General features: G+C 42.9%; 1 protein-coding gene across 1 annotated transcript in view; it reads right to left on the bottom strand.

The window, feature by feature from the left end:
* Nucleotides 1-13,163: 13,163 nt before the first annotated feature.
* The window catches only part of LOC124552711 (natterin-4-like), a 62,922-nt gene continuing 58,082 nt past the window's right edge, over nt 13,164-18,003 (bottom strand). The window contains exon 4 of the mRNA XM_047127052.1: nt 13,164-13,330. Coding sequence (XP_046983008.1) covers nt 13,244-13,330 — 87 coding nt within the window. The 3' untranslated portion in view covers nt 13,164-13,243. The remainder of the gene's footprint in view (nt 13,331-18,003) is intronic.

The raw sequence follows: 18,003 nt of genomic DNA, 5'->3' as shown, positions 1-18,003 counted from the left end.
AAATGCTCAATTCCTATCAGATGGTATGTTAACCAGCCAATCAGATCATCTCGAGCAGTTCTATACTCGGAGTATTTCTAATGCCAGCCAATTAGATTATCACAAGTGATTTAGACTAGAGATCTGGTAATGCCAAAACTAAATTTAATTTAATGAAAACAAACTATGGCTCTTTTTCACAAAATATATTAGTAATAAATTTAATACTCCACGCCCCTTCTGGCTGCCTTTTACAAAATCACTCGACCATACATCTGAAATTCCGCTATTGCACAACAACTTTTTCACACATATATTTACCTAGTTTTAATAGAATATCACATTTTCCCTGTATGTATGTCCTCTATTCACTCTCAGGCTCTCCAGAACGCTCACATAACTAAAAATCGATGACATAATAATTTCCCAAAGTACTTTTAATTACGTCAGAAATCTGTTGTAATTAAACTTAACAAAATTTCAGAAAATTAGATTATATGAACCTATCCTGTTGGTTGTACTTTTAATTGATACTACAGATGAATACGTTACATTTTCCAACTCAGTTTTATAAAAATAGCACCATTATTATGTGTGTTAAGTAAAAATATATATATCTGAAGGTATGGGCGTTATTGATTTGAAATCTTAACACTATCGTAGCGTTATCCATGGAATTTGGTATACTAACCGTGAAAAATATTGATTAATATTTAATAGCACTTTTCAGATTCACAGAGAGTATGTGTAACATACAGCACGCAGTGGTCAGCAAGTACACGGTTCGCTGGGCCCATTAGCGTGCGTCATCTGTGCCAGCGTGAGAACTAAACATCTGCTCTCTTCATGGCTCCAAGGCAAGCTACGCTTTCAGTGCAAGATGACAACTCGTAATAATTCGCTACCCTACAGCAGTTCGAGCAGTCAGCTACATCAGTGAACATCGTCGAGTAGGGCAGTGGCAGTTGAAGTTTCTAATGAACTTTATAATATCCCTTCTCCAAGTTTACTGCAATAACGTACTAATTCACTCTTGAATGAATGTCTACTCTACTGGACGACTGTGCAGATAAAAATATTAAAAACCAAAAACCAGAATACTATGAATGTTTGTGAAGTAAATTGCAGGGCTTTCCCTAGCAAAAAATCTTGAAGATTCTCTGAAAACAATAATAATTGTAATTATTATTATTATTATTGTATCTGCAGCAATAGAGATTCTATAGAGTAAAGAGTTCTTCTTCTGAATCTCGGCGATGTCGATCCCGGGACTCCACAGCTGCGGTTATCGACGATGGTTCAGCACAATCTCAAAGAAAAAACGAGAGCGGATTGAAAATGTCAGCAGATCCTTAAGCGTTGTAGCGAGAGTAAATCTACGTCCAGAGTACTGAATGCTACTTTTGAGAGAAGGCGGCAATGTCGCTCGTCGCTGGTTTCGATCCTTGTAATTATAAATTCGATGCAGGCTCTTGCAATTATTTGTGCCAGAGAATGTAAACCTTTCTTGTAAAACTTAAACATATATAATGTCCAATTTGAAGTGTCAGGGTTTTAAAAGAATGAATTACCCTTTCCTGTTTTGTTGTCTTTGACATCTACATCTACGTGATTACTCTGCTATTCACAATGAAGTGCCTGGCAGAGGGTTCAATGAACCACTTTCAAGCTGTCGAGTACCGTTCCACTTCCGAACGTCACGCGGGAAAAACGAGCACTTAAATTTTTCTGTACGAGCCCTGATTTCTCTTATTTTATCGTGATGATCATTTCTCCCTATGTAGGTGTGTGCCAGCAGAATGTTTTCGTAATCGGAATTATTATATTTGCCGTTTATTCACCAAGATGACCTCTTTCGACTTACAATGGTTTTTGATCCTTCCACCTTTTCTATATTGGCACCGGACATTAAAGTCACAATCGTGACTGTAATGGCTGACTGTCCCATTCATACAACAGTATATACCTCTCTCTACCCCCGCTAGGAAGACAACGCAGCCGGCCGCGGTGGTCTAGCGGTTCTAGGCGCTCAGTCCGGAGCCGCGCGACTGCTACGGTCGCAGGTTCGTATCCTGCCTCGGGCATGGATGTGTGTGATGTCCTTAGGTTATTTAGGTTTAAGTAGTTTTAAGTTCTAGGGGACTGATGACCATAGATGTTAAGTCCCATAGTGGTCAGAGCCATTTGAACCATTTGAACAACGCAAAACAACAACAAAATTAGAAATTACATCCAAGTCGGCAAAGAAAGCCAAAGAAACAATGTACTACAGTCTCTTTTTTGCATCGCTGCTGCTGTAACAACAACAACGCTATACTATTGTACATATAATATTTTTTTCTTCTGATTTTCGATACATTAGTGTAATCGATGTTCTGATGTCATTTCTTTTTTGTTTCATGCCATTATGTTAAGGAAACTGTAAACAATTTTCAGTGTGAATGTTAATGTTTATGTCAAATTTCAAGCAATATTGTAATATAATTGAAGTGTAACGTATGTTGAGACTGTTGTAAGATGTTAAAATTGTAATTATGTGTCTGGTCCATACGTAGGCAATGTATTAGGATATGTAGAATGCAAAACCTCTGGTGAATACCCTGTCTGTAAGGGAGCGGTAAGAGGTGGATGGCAGGCGAGCGCGGGAAAATGCACACGGGCGCTGCACGGCATAACGGGCTCAGCAGTAGTAGTCGGAGTTGGGCATCGGTCTGAGAAACACGTCCTGGATCGAGGAGGCTCTCCTGGAAGACGTGGTTTCATTGAGCCTCGGATATGCCGTTCCGACGCCTATACAGCATGGCAAAATTCCATAGGCACTAAGTGGAAAAGTATTGCGACGCTAAGAAGAAGCAAAGTGCCGATACATCAAGAGCCATAGCTGTGATTGTATGTGCGGTCTGTGCCTCGCCATCTCGCTGCCTGCCGACCGCCGCATCGACACGAACAGGTTGAAACTTTTAGTACTGTATTCGTGTGGACCAGTGTTACTTTTGTTCCATACTGTTCAATAACAACTTAAATTTTACCAGAACTGTCATATCATTTAATTATCCTCACAACTAACCTAGACAGGGTCCTTTCCACATGTTGTGCAATCCGAGTTTCCCGAGATGAATAATTAAAGTTTGTGTTAATAATAACTACCTGCAGACCAAGCTATGTTACAATGACGTTTAAAGAACTGTCTTGTTAATGAACTAGTTAATAAATAACGGAGGTCTGACAAAGTTGGAAGATAATTTTGATATTGATTTAGTAATGAAGTTTAATTATTTCGAGACAAATATAATGGTATTTAAATGAGCAGGAAGTAAGATGAAAAGAGTATTAACTCATATATTGGAAATCTTGAGCACACAATGATTTCAGTAATCAAATTTTTTTTATACAGTGACCATAACAGTTTCAGAGTCCACCCCATCTTTTTATTGATTTGAATTCTGAAGTGTTCTAAACTGATTTGACCAGCAAAGTTAAAGTCAATATAAAAACCAAAATTTATCAGTGTTTTACCTTTATCAAAATTGACATTGTGTGTGTGTTTCGAAAGTGCTATTACTAGGGTAACCTATGTCCGATTTTAATCCGATCAATAGACAGTACGAAGTTTTGTAGTAAACATTATAGTGTAGTGTTATGTATTTATGGTTTATCCATATCAGCACAGAAAGTGAAATAATCAGTTCAGTGGATGTTCTGGTTTTAAAATTTACCATATTATGCAGTGTTATTACGTGTTGTTTTGCATGAACGTACATTAACTTGTACAGGGAAGAAACTCAGTTAATGCCTAATTAGGCTGGCGACCGTATTATTAACAAATTGGTAGCATCTGCTGTGTTGCTTTTTGTCCATACTGACGTGTAGTTGCATTTCGAACTTGTTTGACGTATCATTGTTATTACAGAGTGGGTGTAAGTCTGATTTGCGTCCATTCAGGTACACGCGGTCAATATCTATACGAAAATCCTTTCTCATAAGGTGAAGCCCGTCAACTTACCATAGTACAGGCTTTAATGAGTATCGTGTGCCACTAAGGCACCACGTTTAAACTGAAACTCTTTGAGTGTCAATATTACCGTCGTTTTTTTTAACATACAAAATAATGTATAGCTTTCTTAGTCTGTCTAGATATGACGTAAAACGAACAATGATGCATTACGTTTCAAATCACATGCGAAGTAAACATTTGGCCAGTGCCACCTTTTAACAAAATAAAAAACGTTGACATCATCACCACTTTGGCACACGCGCTGTAAGACAGAGAATACAATGAAATACTAAATTCTCTCGACGTGATACTACAAACTGTACTGTTGTTTATGCTTAACACTGTACCACAAGAGAACAGGTTGTTAATTAGTGTATCAAGAAATGTTTTTTCTAATAAATGATGGTCGTTAATTATCAAGTAATCCCATGACAAAGAGGCGTGTCGGAGTTAAGTAAATCTTTAATTCATTAATGCAATAAAGTGAACTGATATTTCACGTGTTCTAGTCTGATAAGACTTCTCCCAGAGTAATAAAAAAAACCACAATTGTGGCCGGACGAAGGTAGTTCCGTCGTCTCACAACAGGGACAATATTTCTTTTTTAATTTATGGTAAATTCCTGTGGGACAAAACAGCTAAGATCATCGGTTCCTAGGCTTACACTCCATCTTCAGGTCACGAGTGGCCTACCCGGAACATCCGACCGCCGTGTCATCGTCCAGGGAGGATGCGGATAGGAGGGGCGTGTGGTCAGCACACCGCTCTCCCGGTCGTTGTGATGGTATTCTTGTCCGGAGCCGCAACTATTCGGTCGAGTAGCTCCTCAGTTGGCATCACGAGGCTGAGTGCACCTCGAAAAAAGGCAACAGCGCATGGCGGCCTGCAAGGTCACTCATCCAAGTGCCGACCGCGCCCGACAGCCCTTAACTTCGATGATCTCACGGGAGCTGGTGTAACCACTGCGGCAAGACCGTTACCTATACTTACACAACACTTACTATAACTTAAGATGAGGACAATACACACACACACACACACACACACACACACACACACACACACACACGCACCCATGCGTGGCTACCCCGCGCGGCCAGGAACAATATTCTTGAAGAGTGAAAGAAGTTTCATCATAAAGGAAACTGCAGTTGATAGTAAAGAAGCTGAAACAACGTTTATTTCTAGTACACTCTAAAACGGTTATTCCAAACAATTAATAATAATAATACTAGTATGACGAGCATAAAACTATTAGGTTGGTACATAACTACGTAGCGTTTCTGTTTTGCATGTTGGTATTCCGGTTGCTATGTGTTTACTGATCGATTGTCACATATTATTTGTAGTTTACTATTGCTACTTGAGTTGACGTGTTGTTATTTGTTCGTTTGGAGATACTGTGTGGAGATGTGGACGCTAGAAAATGGAGTGACAAGTGGAGAAATCGGAACACTTCCGCCATATTCTTGTGCATGAGTTAAACAGAGGGATGACGTCAGCTGAGGCAGCCAGAAACATTGGCGCCGCGTATGGGGATAATGCCACTGGATAGAGCACGGCAGGATAACGGTTTTCTCGATTTTAAAATGATAGTTTTGACACTAGTGACTCGCAAAGTTCATGGAAGACCTTCGAGGTTTGATGAAGATCCTTTAACGCATTAATCCACGACGATTCACGTCAGTGTAGCGAGAACTGGCAAATGTAGTGAACTGAGATCATTTCACTATCGTATGAAATTTGGGTGTTATGGGGAAGATTCAGATATCAGGTGTATGGGAACCAGATGTTGTTGTTGTTGTTGTTGTGGTCTTCAGCCCTGAGACTGGTTTGATGCAGCTCTCCATGCTACTCTATCCTGTGCAAGCTGCTTCATCTCTGAGTACGTACTGCAGCCTACATCCTTCTGAATCTGCTTAGTGTATTCATCTCCTGGACTCCCTCTACGATTTTTACCCTCCACAATGCCCTCCAATACTAATTAGGTGATCCCTTGATGCTTCAGAACATGTCCTACCAACAGATCCCTTCTTCTTGTCACGTTGCTCCACAAACTCCTCTTCTCCCCAATTCTGTTCAATACCTCCTCATTAGTTATGTGATCTACCCATCTACTCTTCAGGATTCTTCTGTGGCACCACATTTCGAAAGCTTCTGTACTCTTCTTGTCCAAACTATTTACCATCCACGTTTCACTTCCATACATGGCTACACTCCATACAAATACTTTGAGAAATAACTTCCTGACACATAAATCTATACTCAATGTTCACAAATTTCTCTTCTTCAGAAACGCTTTCCTCGCCACTGCCAGTCTACATTTTATATCCTCTCTACTTCGACCATCATCAGTTATTTTGCTCCCCAAATAGCAAAACTCCTTTACTACTTTAAGTGTCTCATTTTCTAATCTAATTCCCTCATCATCGCCCGACTTAATTCGGCTACATTCCATTATCCTCGTTTTGCTTTTCTTGATGTTCATCTTATATCCTCCTTTCAAGACACTACCCATTACACTGAACTGCTCTTCCAAGACATTTGCTGTCTGTGACAGAATTTCAATGTCATCGGCGAACCTTAAAGTTTTTATTTCTTCTCCGTGGAATTTAATACCTACTCCGAAATTTTTTTTTTTGTTTCCTTTACTGCTCGCTCAATATACAGATTGAATAACATCGGGGAGAGGCTACAACCCTGTCTCACTCCCTTGCGAACCACTGCTTCCCTTTCATGTCCCTCGACTCTTATAACTGTTATCTGGTTACTGTACAAATTGCAAATAGCCTTTCGCTCCCTGTATTTTACGCCTGCCACCTTCAGAATTTGAAAGAGAGTATTCCAGTCAACAATCTCAAAAGCTTTCTCTAAGTCTACAAATGCTAGAAACGTAGGTTTACCTTTCCTTAATCTTTCTTCTAAGATAAGTCGTAAGGTCAGTATTGCCTCACGTGTTCCAATATTTCTACGGAATCCAAACTGATCTTCTCCGAGGTCGGCTTCTACCAGTTTTTCCATTCCCCTGTAAAGAATTCGTGTTAGTATTTTACAGCCGTGACTTATTAAACTGATAGTTCGGTAATTTTCACATCTGTCAACACCTGCTTCCTTTGGGATTGGAATTATTATATTCTTCTTGAAGTCTGAGGGTATTTAACCCGTCTCATACATCTTGCTCACCAGATGGTAGAGTTTTGTCAGGACTGGCTCTCCCAAGGCCGTCAGTAGTTCTAATGGAATATTTTCTACTCCCGGGGCCTTGTTTCGACTCTGGTCTTTCAGTGCTCTGTCAAACTCTTCACGCAGTATCGTATCTCCCATTTCATCTTCATCTACATCCTCTTCCATTTCCATAATATTGTCCTGAAGTACATCACCATTGTAGAGACCCTCTATATACTCCTTCCACCACTCTGCTTTCCCTTCTTTGCTTAGAACTGTGTTTCCATCTGAGCTCTTGATATTCATACAAGTGGTTCTCTTTTCTCCAAAGGTCTCTTTAATTTTCCTGTAGGCAGTATCTATCTTACTCCTAGTGAGATAAGCCTCTACATACTTACATTTCTCCTCTAGCCGTGCCTGCTTAGCCATTTTGCACTTCCTGTCGATCTCATTTTTGAGACGTTTGTATTCCTTTTTGCCTGCTTCATTTACTGCATTTTTATATTTTCTCCTTTCATAAATTATATTCAATATTTCTTCTGTCACCCAAGGATTTCTACTAGCCCTCGTCTTTTTACCTATTTGATCCTCTGCTGCCTTCACTACTTCATCCCTAAAAGCTACCCATTCTTCTTCTATTGTATTTATTTCCCCCATTCTTCTCAATTGTTCCCTTATGCTCTCCCTGAAACTCTGTACAACCTCTGGTTTAGTCAGTTTATCCAGGTCCCATCTCCTTAAATACCCACCTTTTTGCCGTTTCTTCAGTTTTAACCTACAGTTCATAACCAATAGATTGTGATAGAGTCCACATCTGAAACTCTGTACAAACTCTGGTTTAGTCAGTTTATCCAGGTCCCATCTCCTTAAATACCCACCTTTTTGCCGTTTCTTCAGTTTTAACCTACAGTTCATAACCAATAGATTGTGATAGAGTCCACATCTGCCGCTGGAAATGTCTTACAATTTAAAAACCCGGTTCCTAAATCTCTGTCTTACCATTATATAATGTGTCTGAAACCTGTCAGTATCTCCGGGCTTCTTCCATTTGTACGACCTTCTTTTATGATTCTTGAACCAGTTGTTAGCTATGGTTAAGTTATGCTCTGTGCAAAATTCTACAAGGTAACTTCCTCTCTCATTTCTAACCCCCAATCCATATTCACCTACTACATTTCCTCCTCTTCGTTTTCCTACTATCGAATTCCAGTCTCCCATGACTATTAAATTTTCGTCTCCCTTAACTATCTGAATAATTTCTTTTATCTCATGGTCTTCAGAACCAGTTGGCATATAAGCTTGTACTACTGTAGTAGGCGTGGGCTTCGTGTCTATCTTGGCCACAATAATGCGTTCATTATGCTGTTTGTAGTAGCTTACCCGCATTACTATTTTTTTTATTCATTATTAAACCCGCTCCTGCATTACCGCTATTTGATTTTGCGTTTATAACCATGTATTACCTGACCAGAAATCTTGTTCCTCCTGCCACTGAACTTCGCTAATCCCCACTATATTTAACTTTAACCTATCCATTTCCCTTTTTAAATTTTATAATCTGCCTGCCCGATTAAGGGATCTGACATTCCACGTTCCGATCCGTAGAATGCCTGTTTTCTTTCTCCTGATAACGACGTCCTCTTGAATAGTCCCCACCCGGAGATCCGAATGGGGAACTATTTTACCTCCGGAATATTTTACCCATGATGACGCCATCATCATTTAACCACACAGTAAAGCTGCATGCCCTCGGGAAAAATTACGGCTGTAGTTTCCCCCTGCTTTCAGCCGTTCACAGTACCAGCACACCAAGGCCGTTTTGGTTAGTGTTACAAGGCCAGATCAGTCAATCATCCAGACTGTGCCCCTGCAACTACTGAAAAGGCTGCTGCCCCTCTTCAGGAACCACACGTTTGTCTGGCCTCTCAACAGATACCCCTCCATTGTGGTTGCACCTACGCTACGGCCATCTGTATCGCTGAGGCACGCAAGCCACCCCACCAACGGAAAGGTCCATGGTTCATGGGGAGGGGGGGGGGGGGGAGTGGGGCAGAACTACATGATCTAAGCCGAAATCACAAAAACCAGTGCGTGACCAAATGTGCACCTTTGCTTTCTCTTCATCTGTTGGCTCGTAAACCAACTATTCCTATCCTGTGACGATAAATTGTGTTTTTATGCTATCGTAGGGGAAGGAAAGCAGTGGCTGAGCCCAAATAATGCAGTAACGCTCCGTACAAAGACCTGCGCACATACATACAAGGACGTAGCCAGGATTTTGTCAAAGGGGGACGAGGGGGTGCGGGAGGAGGCATCCGATTTGTTCGAGAGAGCGTTGAAAAGTTCTTTTATTAAGAAAATTCCATAATAAACGACCAACCATTTTATTCGAAATTTATCTCGGAGTTTCCACCAACTGATAACGTAACCTCGTTCTTTAAAAGAGCGGTATTTTGCATACCACTAACAAGGGAACCTCCCCATCGCACCCCCCTCAGATTTAGTTATAAGTTGGCACAGTGGATAGGCCTTGAAAAACTGAATGTAGTTCAATCGAGAAAACAGGAAGAAGTTGTGTGGAACTATGAAAGAAATAAGCAAAAATATACAAACTGAGTAGTCCATGCGCAAGAGGCAACATCAAGGACAGTGCGAGCTCAGGGGCGCTGTGGTCCCATGGTTAGCGTGAGTAGCAGCGGAACGAGAGTTCCTTGGTTCAAGTCTTCCCTTGAGTGAAAAGTGTACTTACTGCATTTTAGCAAAGTTGTGATCTGTCCGTTCGTTCATTGACGTCTCTGTTCACTGTAATAAGTTTAGTGTCTGTGTTTTGCGGTGGTACGTTAATCTTATTCCCACATATCTCTGATATGTGTCTATACATTTATCTTCATGGCTATATACAGGAATATGGTAATCTTCTCAGGTGCAAACTGAAACTTGACTATAGACTGGTACAGACTAATGCAGACTGGTACGGACTGGTGCAGACAAATGCAGACTGACTAATCGGAGGTCTGTACACTCGTTATAATACCTCGTGCATTCAGGTATCACTGCATGAGTCCAATCCGCGAAGAGAAAAGGTTCTAGATTAGCAGCAATCTCATTGGCTGTGTTACATATTAATACGCGGATCGGCGGAAGCAGAATTTGGTCCGTCTCTAAGGCAGCGCCATCTCATAGTGCGGAGATGGACGAGCGCTGCGCCTGCGCTGTTGTGCTTAGCGGGGCGCGCTCTAGTGGGAAAGTTGTGCACGCGCTGACTGTGTGGAACTATGTACACAACAAAAACGCATTGCAACAAAAGAGTCAATTGACAGTTCATGAATGCATGCGTATTTTAAGATCAAATTTTGCATGGAATTGCTGGCTTCAGTTGTTGCAATATTACAAAGGCGTATATAGATGATTTTGGACGAAAGTGCGGGGTGGGGGGGGGGGGGGGGGGAAGGAGAAGTCGCAAGGTGCAGTTGGTTGGGCCTAATTCAAGCAGCCTGCTGAAAAAAAATTTTTTGAAATGATCGAGCTATAGAATGTGCTATCATCACATACACCTTCCGCTCTTCACAAACCCTTCCTCAGCGTCGTTCCGCATTGGAACTGGTTTTCATAATTGAGAACCTCCCAGGTGACCAGATCAGGCCACATTTTGCCATCAGGGCTAGTATTGATGAAATATAAGCAGTTTTTCTTTAAGAAATGCAGCCATTTGGGCGATACTTTTGTTGACCAACTCCTGTTTTGGGCAGCACAGCCTCAGGAAATGCAGAAACAGAGCTCAACGGTCAGCCACGCTCAGGACGTTCTGTCACAGCCACTGCTCCAGACAGGCTGAATCGTGCGGATGCCATTATTCGTGCCGACCTGCCAATCACAACTCGACAGTTGGCTCTACAGTTGTCAGTCAGCATTGGAAGTGCGTCTGCAGTGATCGAGACTCTCGGATATTCAAAGAGGTGCTCACGACGGACTGCACGAATGCCCACAGCGCACCACAAGATTGAAAGAAAGGCCATTTTATCTGAATTGTTAGAGAGTTTTGAGGCTGATGGAGAGGCCTTTCTGTCACGGACCGTTAAGGGGGACGAAAGCTCGGTGCACAAGTTTGCGCCAGAAACAAAAAGCAGTCCATGGAATGGCATCATCCTCATTCACCACAAAAGAAGAAATTCTAGACCGTCCCCTCCACTGGAAAAGGTTCAAATGGCTCTGAGCACTATGGGACTTAACATCTATGGTCATCAGTCCCCTAGAACTTAAAACTACTTAAACCTAACTAACCTAAGGACAGCACACAACACCCAGCCAACACGAGGCAGAGAAAATCCCTGACCCCGCCGGGAATCGAACCCGGGAACCCGGGCGTGGGAAGCGAGAACGCTACCGCACGACCAAGAGATGCGGGCTCCACTGCAAAAGTCACAGTGACAGTCTTCAGGGATTGGGATGGCGTCATTCCCGAGGATGTGATGCCAAGAGGGTGAATCATCAATTCAGATGCATACTTGAAGAGTGAATAAAGTCAAGAACCGTTTCCGACGCGTTCGATCGGACAAGAATCCGGCAGAAAGCTTGCTCCATCACGATAATGCTCGCCCACACACAAGTCTGAGAACCCGGGAACACATTGCCAAATTAGATTGCACATCATTGCCTCATCCACCCTACAATCCATCACTGGCACCCTCGGATTTCTATCTCTTTTGGCTGCTTACAGATTCTCTATGAGGAACACACTTTGAAGATGACGAGAGTGTCAGGCATGCAGTGAAAACATGGCTATGCCTACAGGACAAGATCTTTTACCAGCAGAGAAAGCATGCTCTTCCACGACGTTGGTGTATGGCTAGAGTAAGTGATGGAGGCTACGTAGAAAAATATGACGTTGACAAGGCATATTGATGTATATTGTCACCAGATTCTGACTCTTAACAGTAAATACAGGGTCTTACAAAAAGGTACGGCTAAACTTTCAGGAAAGATTCCTCACACACAAATAAAAAAAAGATGTTATGTGGACATGTGTCCGGAAACGCTTAATTTCAATGTTAGAGCTCATTTTAGTTTCGTCAGTATGTACTGTACTTCCTCGATTCACCGCCATGCTTTCATACGGGATACTCTACCTGTGCTGCTAGAATATGTGCCTTTACAAGTACGACACAACATGTGGTTCATGCACGATGGAGCTCCTGCATATTTCAGTCGAAGTATTCGTACGCTTCTCAACTACAGATTCGGTGACCGATGGATTGGTAGAGGCGGACCAATTCCATGGCCTCCACGCTCTCCTGACCTCAACCCTCTTGACTTTCATTTGTGGGGGCATTTGAAAGCTCTTCTCTACGCAACCCCGGTACCAAATGTAGAGACTCGTCGTGCTCGTATTGTGGACGGCTGTGATGCAATACGCCATTCTCCAGGGCTGCATCAGCGCATCAGGGATTCTATGCGACGGAGGGTGGATGCATGTATCCTCGCTAACAGAGGACATTTTGAACATTTCCTGTAACAAAGTGTTTGAAGTCACGCTGGTACGTTCTGTTGGTATGTGTTTCCATTCCATAATTAATTTGATTTGAAGAGAAGTAATAAAATGAGCTCTAACGTGGAAAGTAAGCGTTTCCGGACACATGGCCACGTAACATCTTTTCTTTATTTGTGTGAGGAATGTTTCCTGAAAGTTTGGCCGTACCTTTTTGTAACACCCCGTATATTCTGAGAAAAAAAAATGGCGTATGACTCATTGCGCGAACCTCGTATGTATGTTAGCTCCCAAACTTCCAAACAACTCCCACTATTAGATCAGGTGTTATGACTAATTATAGTAGTTCAGATTTATATGGATAGTACTATAGATTCGTAAACACACACACACACACAAACACACACACACACACACACAACACACACACTCACACAAACACATGTCTAAAATGTCTGGAATAACCAGCTACCACTGTGTTACGAGCTAGCAATAAATGCATGTCAGGGAGAAACAGTAAAACAGAGGGAAACACACATGTAAGTGTATAAAAATGGCAGTTTATTTACAGAAACAAAGTGGTACAAATGAGAGCACACATCTTGTTATTCCCATGCAGACTAATTTGTGATCAGCACCTCGTACTCACTCTTGCCTATCTCTCTGCCACCATATGGAATGTAGCACACGCCGTGGGAGGGATGGATCTGTCGACAGCAGAAATAAAAACATGTAAAAAAATTGTTATCTCACATTTTGAGAATTGTAACAGTTGTTGGTGAACATAGCAGCACAAGCTGCTGACAAAAGTAACAAGGAGTTAGTAAGGAGAGTTAATGTAGTAGGTAAGTAATACATTGAGGTTCCAACTGTCGTGGATAGCGGTATGCACATATACAGATGGCGGTATTATCGCTTATACTAGGCTTAAGAGGGCAGTGCATTGACGGAGCTACCACCTGTACTCAGATGATTCATGTGAAAAGGATTCCGCCATGATTTCGGCCGCACGACAGTAATTAATAGACTTCGAACGCGAAGTGGTACTGGGAGCTAGATGCTTGGGACATTCCATTACGGAAGTCGTTAGGGAATTCAGTATTCCGAAATCCACAGTGTCAAGAGTGTGCCGGCCGACAATACCAAACTCCAGGCATTAACTCTCAGTATGGACAGTGCAGTGGCCGATGGCCTCCACTTAACGATCGAGAGCAGCGGCGTTTGCGTAGAACTGTCAGTGCTAACAGACAAGCAGCACTGCTTGAAATAACCGCAACAGTCAATGTGGGGCGTACGAAAAGAGCATCCATCAGGACAATGCGGCGGAATTCGGCTTTAATGGGCTACAGCCGCAGGCGTCCAGTGTGAGCGATTTTGGTAACAGCACGACATATTCTGTGGCGCCTTCCCTGGCCTCGTGGCCACATTGCTTGGATCCTAGAAGAATAAAAGAACCGTGGCCGGGTGAGATGGGTCCCGACTTCAATTGCTAAGAGCTCATGTTCCGGTTTAAGTCTGGCGCAGACCGCTCGTACACTACTGGCCATTAAAATTGCTACACCAAGAAGAAATTCAGATGATAAACGGGTATTCATTGGATAAAATACATTATACTAGAACTGACATGTCTTTACATTTTCACGCAATTTGGGTGTTTGATCCTGAGAAATCAGTACCCAGAACAATCACCTCTGGCCGTAATAACGGCCTCGATACGCCTGGGCATTGAGTCAAACAGAGGTTGGATGGCGTGTGCAGGTACAGCTGCCCATGCAGCTTCAACACGATACCACAGTTCATCAAGACTTGTTGTTGTTGTGGTCTTCAGTCTGGAGACTGGTTTAATGCAGCTGTCCATGCTCAGTAAAGCTGCATGCCCTCGGGAAAAAATTACGGCTGTAGTTTCCCCCTTGCTTTCAGCCGTTCGTAGTACCAGCGCAGCAAGGCCGTTTTGGTTAGTGTTACAAGGCCAGATCATCAGTCAATCATCCAGACTGTTGCCACTGCAACTACTGAAAAAGCTGCTGCCCCTCTTCAGGAACCACATGTTTGTCTGGCCTCTCAAAAGATACCCCTCTGTTGTGGTTGCACCTACGGTACGGCTATCTGTATCGCTGAGGCACGCAACCCTCCCCACCGACGGCAACGTCCATCGTTCAAGAGGTGACCGCGACGTGTAACCAATGGCACCCAATAACATCACGCCGGGTGATACGCCAGTATGGTGATGACGAATATACGCTTCCAATGTGCCGTCACCACGATGTCGCCAAACACGGATGCGACCATAATGATGCTGTAAACAGAACCTGGATTCATCCGAGAAAATGACGTTTTGCCATTCGTGCATCCAGGTTCGTCGTTGAGTACACCATCTCAGGCGCTCCTATCAGTGATGATGCGTCAAGGGTAACAGCAGCCATGGTCTCCGAGCTGATAGTCCATGCTGCTGCAAACGTCGTCGAACTGTTGATGCAGATTTTTGTTGTCTTGCAAAAGTCCCCATCTGTTGACTCAGGGATCGAGACGTGGCTGCACGATGCGTTACAGCCATGCGGTTAAGATGCCTGTCATCTCGACTGCTAGTGATACGAGGCCGTTGGGATCCAGCACGGCGTTCCGTATTACCCTCCTGACCCCACCGATCCCATATTCTGCTAACAGTCATTGGATCTCGACCAACGCGAGCAGCAATGTCGCGATACGATAAACCGCAATCGCGATAGGCTACAATCCGACCTTTATCAAAGTCGGAAACATGATGGTACGCATTTCTCATCCTTAACGAGGCATCACAACAACGTTTCACCAGGCAACGCCGGTCAACTGCTGTTTGTGTATGAGAAATCGGTGGGAAACTTTCCTCGTGTCAGCACGTTGTAGGTGTCGCCATCGGTGCCAACCTTGTGTGAGTGCTCTGAAAAGCTAATCATTTTCATATCACAGCATCTTCTTCCTGTCGGTTAAATTTCGCGTCTGTAGCACGTCATCTTCGTGGTGTAGCAATTTTAATGGTCAGTAGTGTATTTCCTCTCAGATGTTATATAAATTAAATAAAGTGACCACTGATGAAAAAAAGTAGTTTAAAAAAATTAGTGTTAGCTGGATTCTAACCCTCACCTCGTCCACGATGCTCTCGCAAAGCGCAAGCAGTAACCACTTTATTGTTGTTCATCTCATTTTGTTCGTTATTGCTCGTTGCATTTGTTCATTCAAGTTCATCGGTGATCCATTCACTCAGCTTTCTTCGTTACAGAGGGCAGTTAACCCTCACAGCGAACAAGCTACGCTTTTGTGCCGGCATTACTCTGAGTTGTGACAACCGGAATCTTCGCATAGATGCGTCAGTTACGTAACTGTTCCTATTTCGAATTGTAATGACTCGGCTTTGTCTTTCAATGTTCTTTTACGCAAGTGGGCCGAACGTACTAATGTTATGGATTACACTGATCCATTCTTAGTAAATAATTGGTCTCGTATTCGGTTCATTGGGAAGTACAAGGTCCGGCAGAAAAACCTCTCCTTTAAGGAAAGCTAATAAAAACAAAACCAAATAAGGTAGAACAATTTTATTTATACTAAATAAAAGTACGTATTATGCCATTTTAAAAAATACTCTTATGGTCTTACTTTTTAAATAAAACATCCCTTAAATGGCTTCCTGCACTGTCGACACACTGTTTGAGTCTTTCCCTGAAGTTATTCATTACTCTTTGAGTCATTTCAGGTGGAATAGCTTCAACCTCTTGTGTAATTGCTTCTTTCAGGGCTCGTAAAGATTGTGGACGTTGTTCATAAACTTTTGCTTTTAAATAGCCCCAAAGAAAGAAATCACAGGGCGTTAAGTCCGGCGATCGTGGGGGCCAGCCAATGTCTCCACGCAACGAGATCACATGTCCAGGAAACATTTCCTTCACCAATGCCAGTGACTGCCGCGCTGTGTGGGCAGTAGCACCATCTTGCTGGAACCACACGTTCTCTATTTCACCAAAAAGCTCCCTTAGTTGCGGTTGGAGAAAGTCGCGGAGCATGGCACAATAGCGTTCACTGTTGACGGTTAAATTCCTGTCATTTTCTTCGAAAAAGTAAGGACCGATCACTCCGGAATTGTAAACAGCACACCATACTGTTACTTTAGGGCTATGAAGTGGTCGTTGATGAAGTTCTTGGGGATTGTGTTCGCACCAGTACCTGCAATTTTGGCTGTTCACTGTTCCGGCAAGGTGAAAGTGTGCTTCATCAGAAAAAATCACAATATCGTTGGGACGAATGTTCCGAAGAAGGTCTTGGCACAAACTTACACGGACACCACAGTCTCGTTCACTCAGTTCCTGCGTAGTTACAATTTTGTAAGGATGCATTTTAAGATCTCGATGCAAGATTCTTCTCACACTTCGATCAGATATCCGTAATGCTGCCGCATGCTTTTTAGCGGATCGTCGAGGAGATTGTTGAACTGAAGCTCTAACTGCATCAACATTTCCGGGGCCTGTTGCAGTCCGTGGTCGTCCAGGTGGTTTCCTTTTTAATGCGGAACCTGTCTCACGAAAGTTAGCAACCCAAGAATAAATTGTTTTCTTATCGGGAACAGGGTCCCGTCGTCCGAGCGCAAAGCGAACGCGAAAAGCACGTTGAGTATTAATAGGCGATTCGCCATTTTGAATAAAATCTTCCACTACGAAGGCACGATGTTCACCAGACCACGCCATGGCGTACACTGAAGACGGCACGTAGGCAGCTACTTAACGACGCGCCCCCCACCACTCTGCTCCTTCTACTGTCCGCTGCACGTTACTTTGTAATCGGGGAGTTTTTTATGCCGGACCCTGTATTTTGATTCATTTCAGGCAAATCGTTTGGTCGTTAGGTCCCTAACGGAGTGTCATTTAAATTACAATGGCTGGGCGGGCCGCGTTGTACGGTGGTAGAATAAGGCCTATCGGTCCACGGAGGTGCGTAAGAAACAGTTATATCTTTATGGAGATACAAATATTGGCAAGTCTACATTAATTGAGAAAATACTGTCGCGGAAGCAGCATGTGTATCTACCATTTTGTTCCGAATTTGGATTTGGTGGATGCGATGCTCGCGTCCATAATGTTATTGTTTTTGAGGAATTTGAGTGGTGTAGGTGGAGGCCGTACGCCACAATTTTGAAGCGTATAGTTGAAGGACGGCCTGTCACTGTTAATGCAAAGAATAAACCTGGCATGGTTATTAAACAGCGTGGCTTGGTCATATTTGTATCCAACGAGTATTCAATTGGTGATGAAGCTTTGATTTCACGACTTAATGTAATACATGCAGATTGTCACATATTGCATTGTTGCTCTATGAAGGCGGAATTGGACGCGTCGGACGCGTCGGATATGGAGGCCAC

This window comes from Schistocerca americana, chromosome 10 (genome assembly GCF_021461395.2).
Source record: "Schistocerca americana isolate TAMUIC-IGC-003095 chromosome 10, iqSchAmer2.1, whole genome shotgun sequence".
Classification (NCBI taxonomy): domain Eukaryota; kingdom Metazoa; phylum Arthropoda; class Insecta; order Orthoptera; family Acrididae; genus Schistocerca; species Schistocerca americana.
This window is presented reverse-complemented; position numbering and strand designations above follow the sequence as displayed.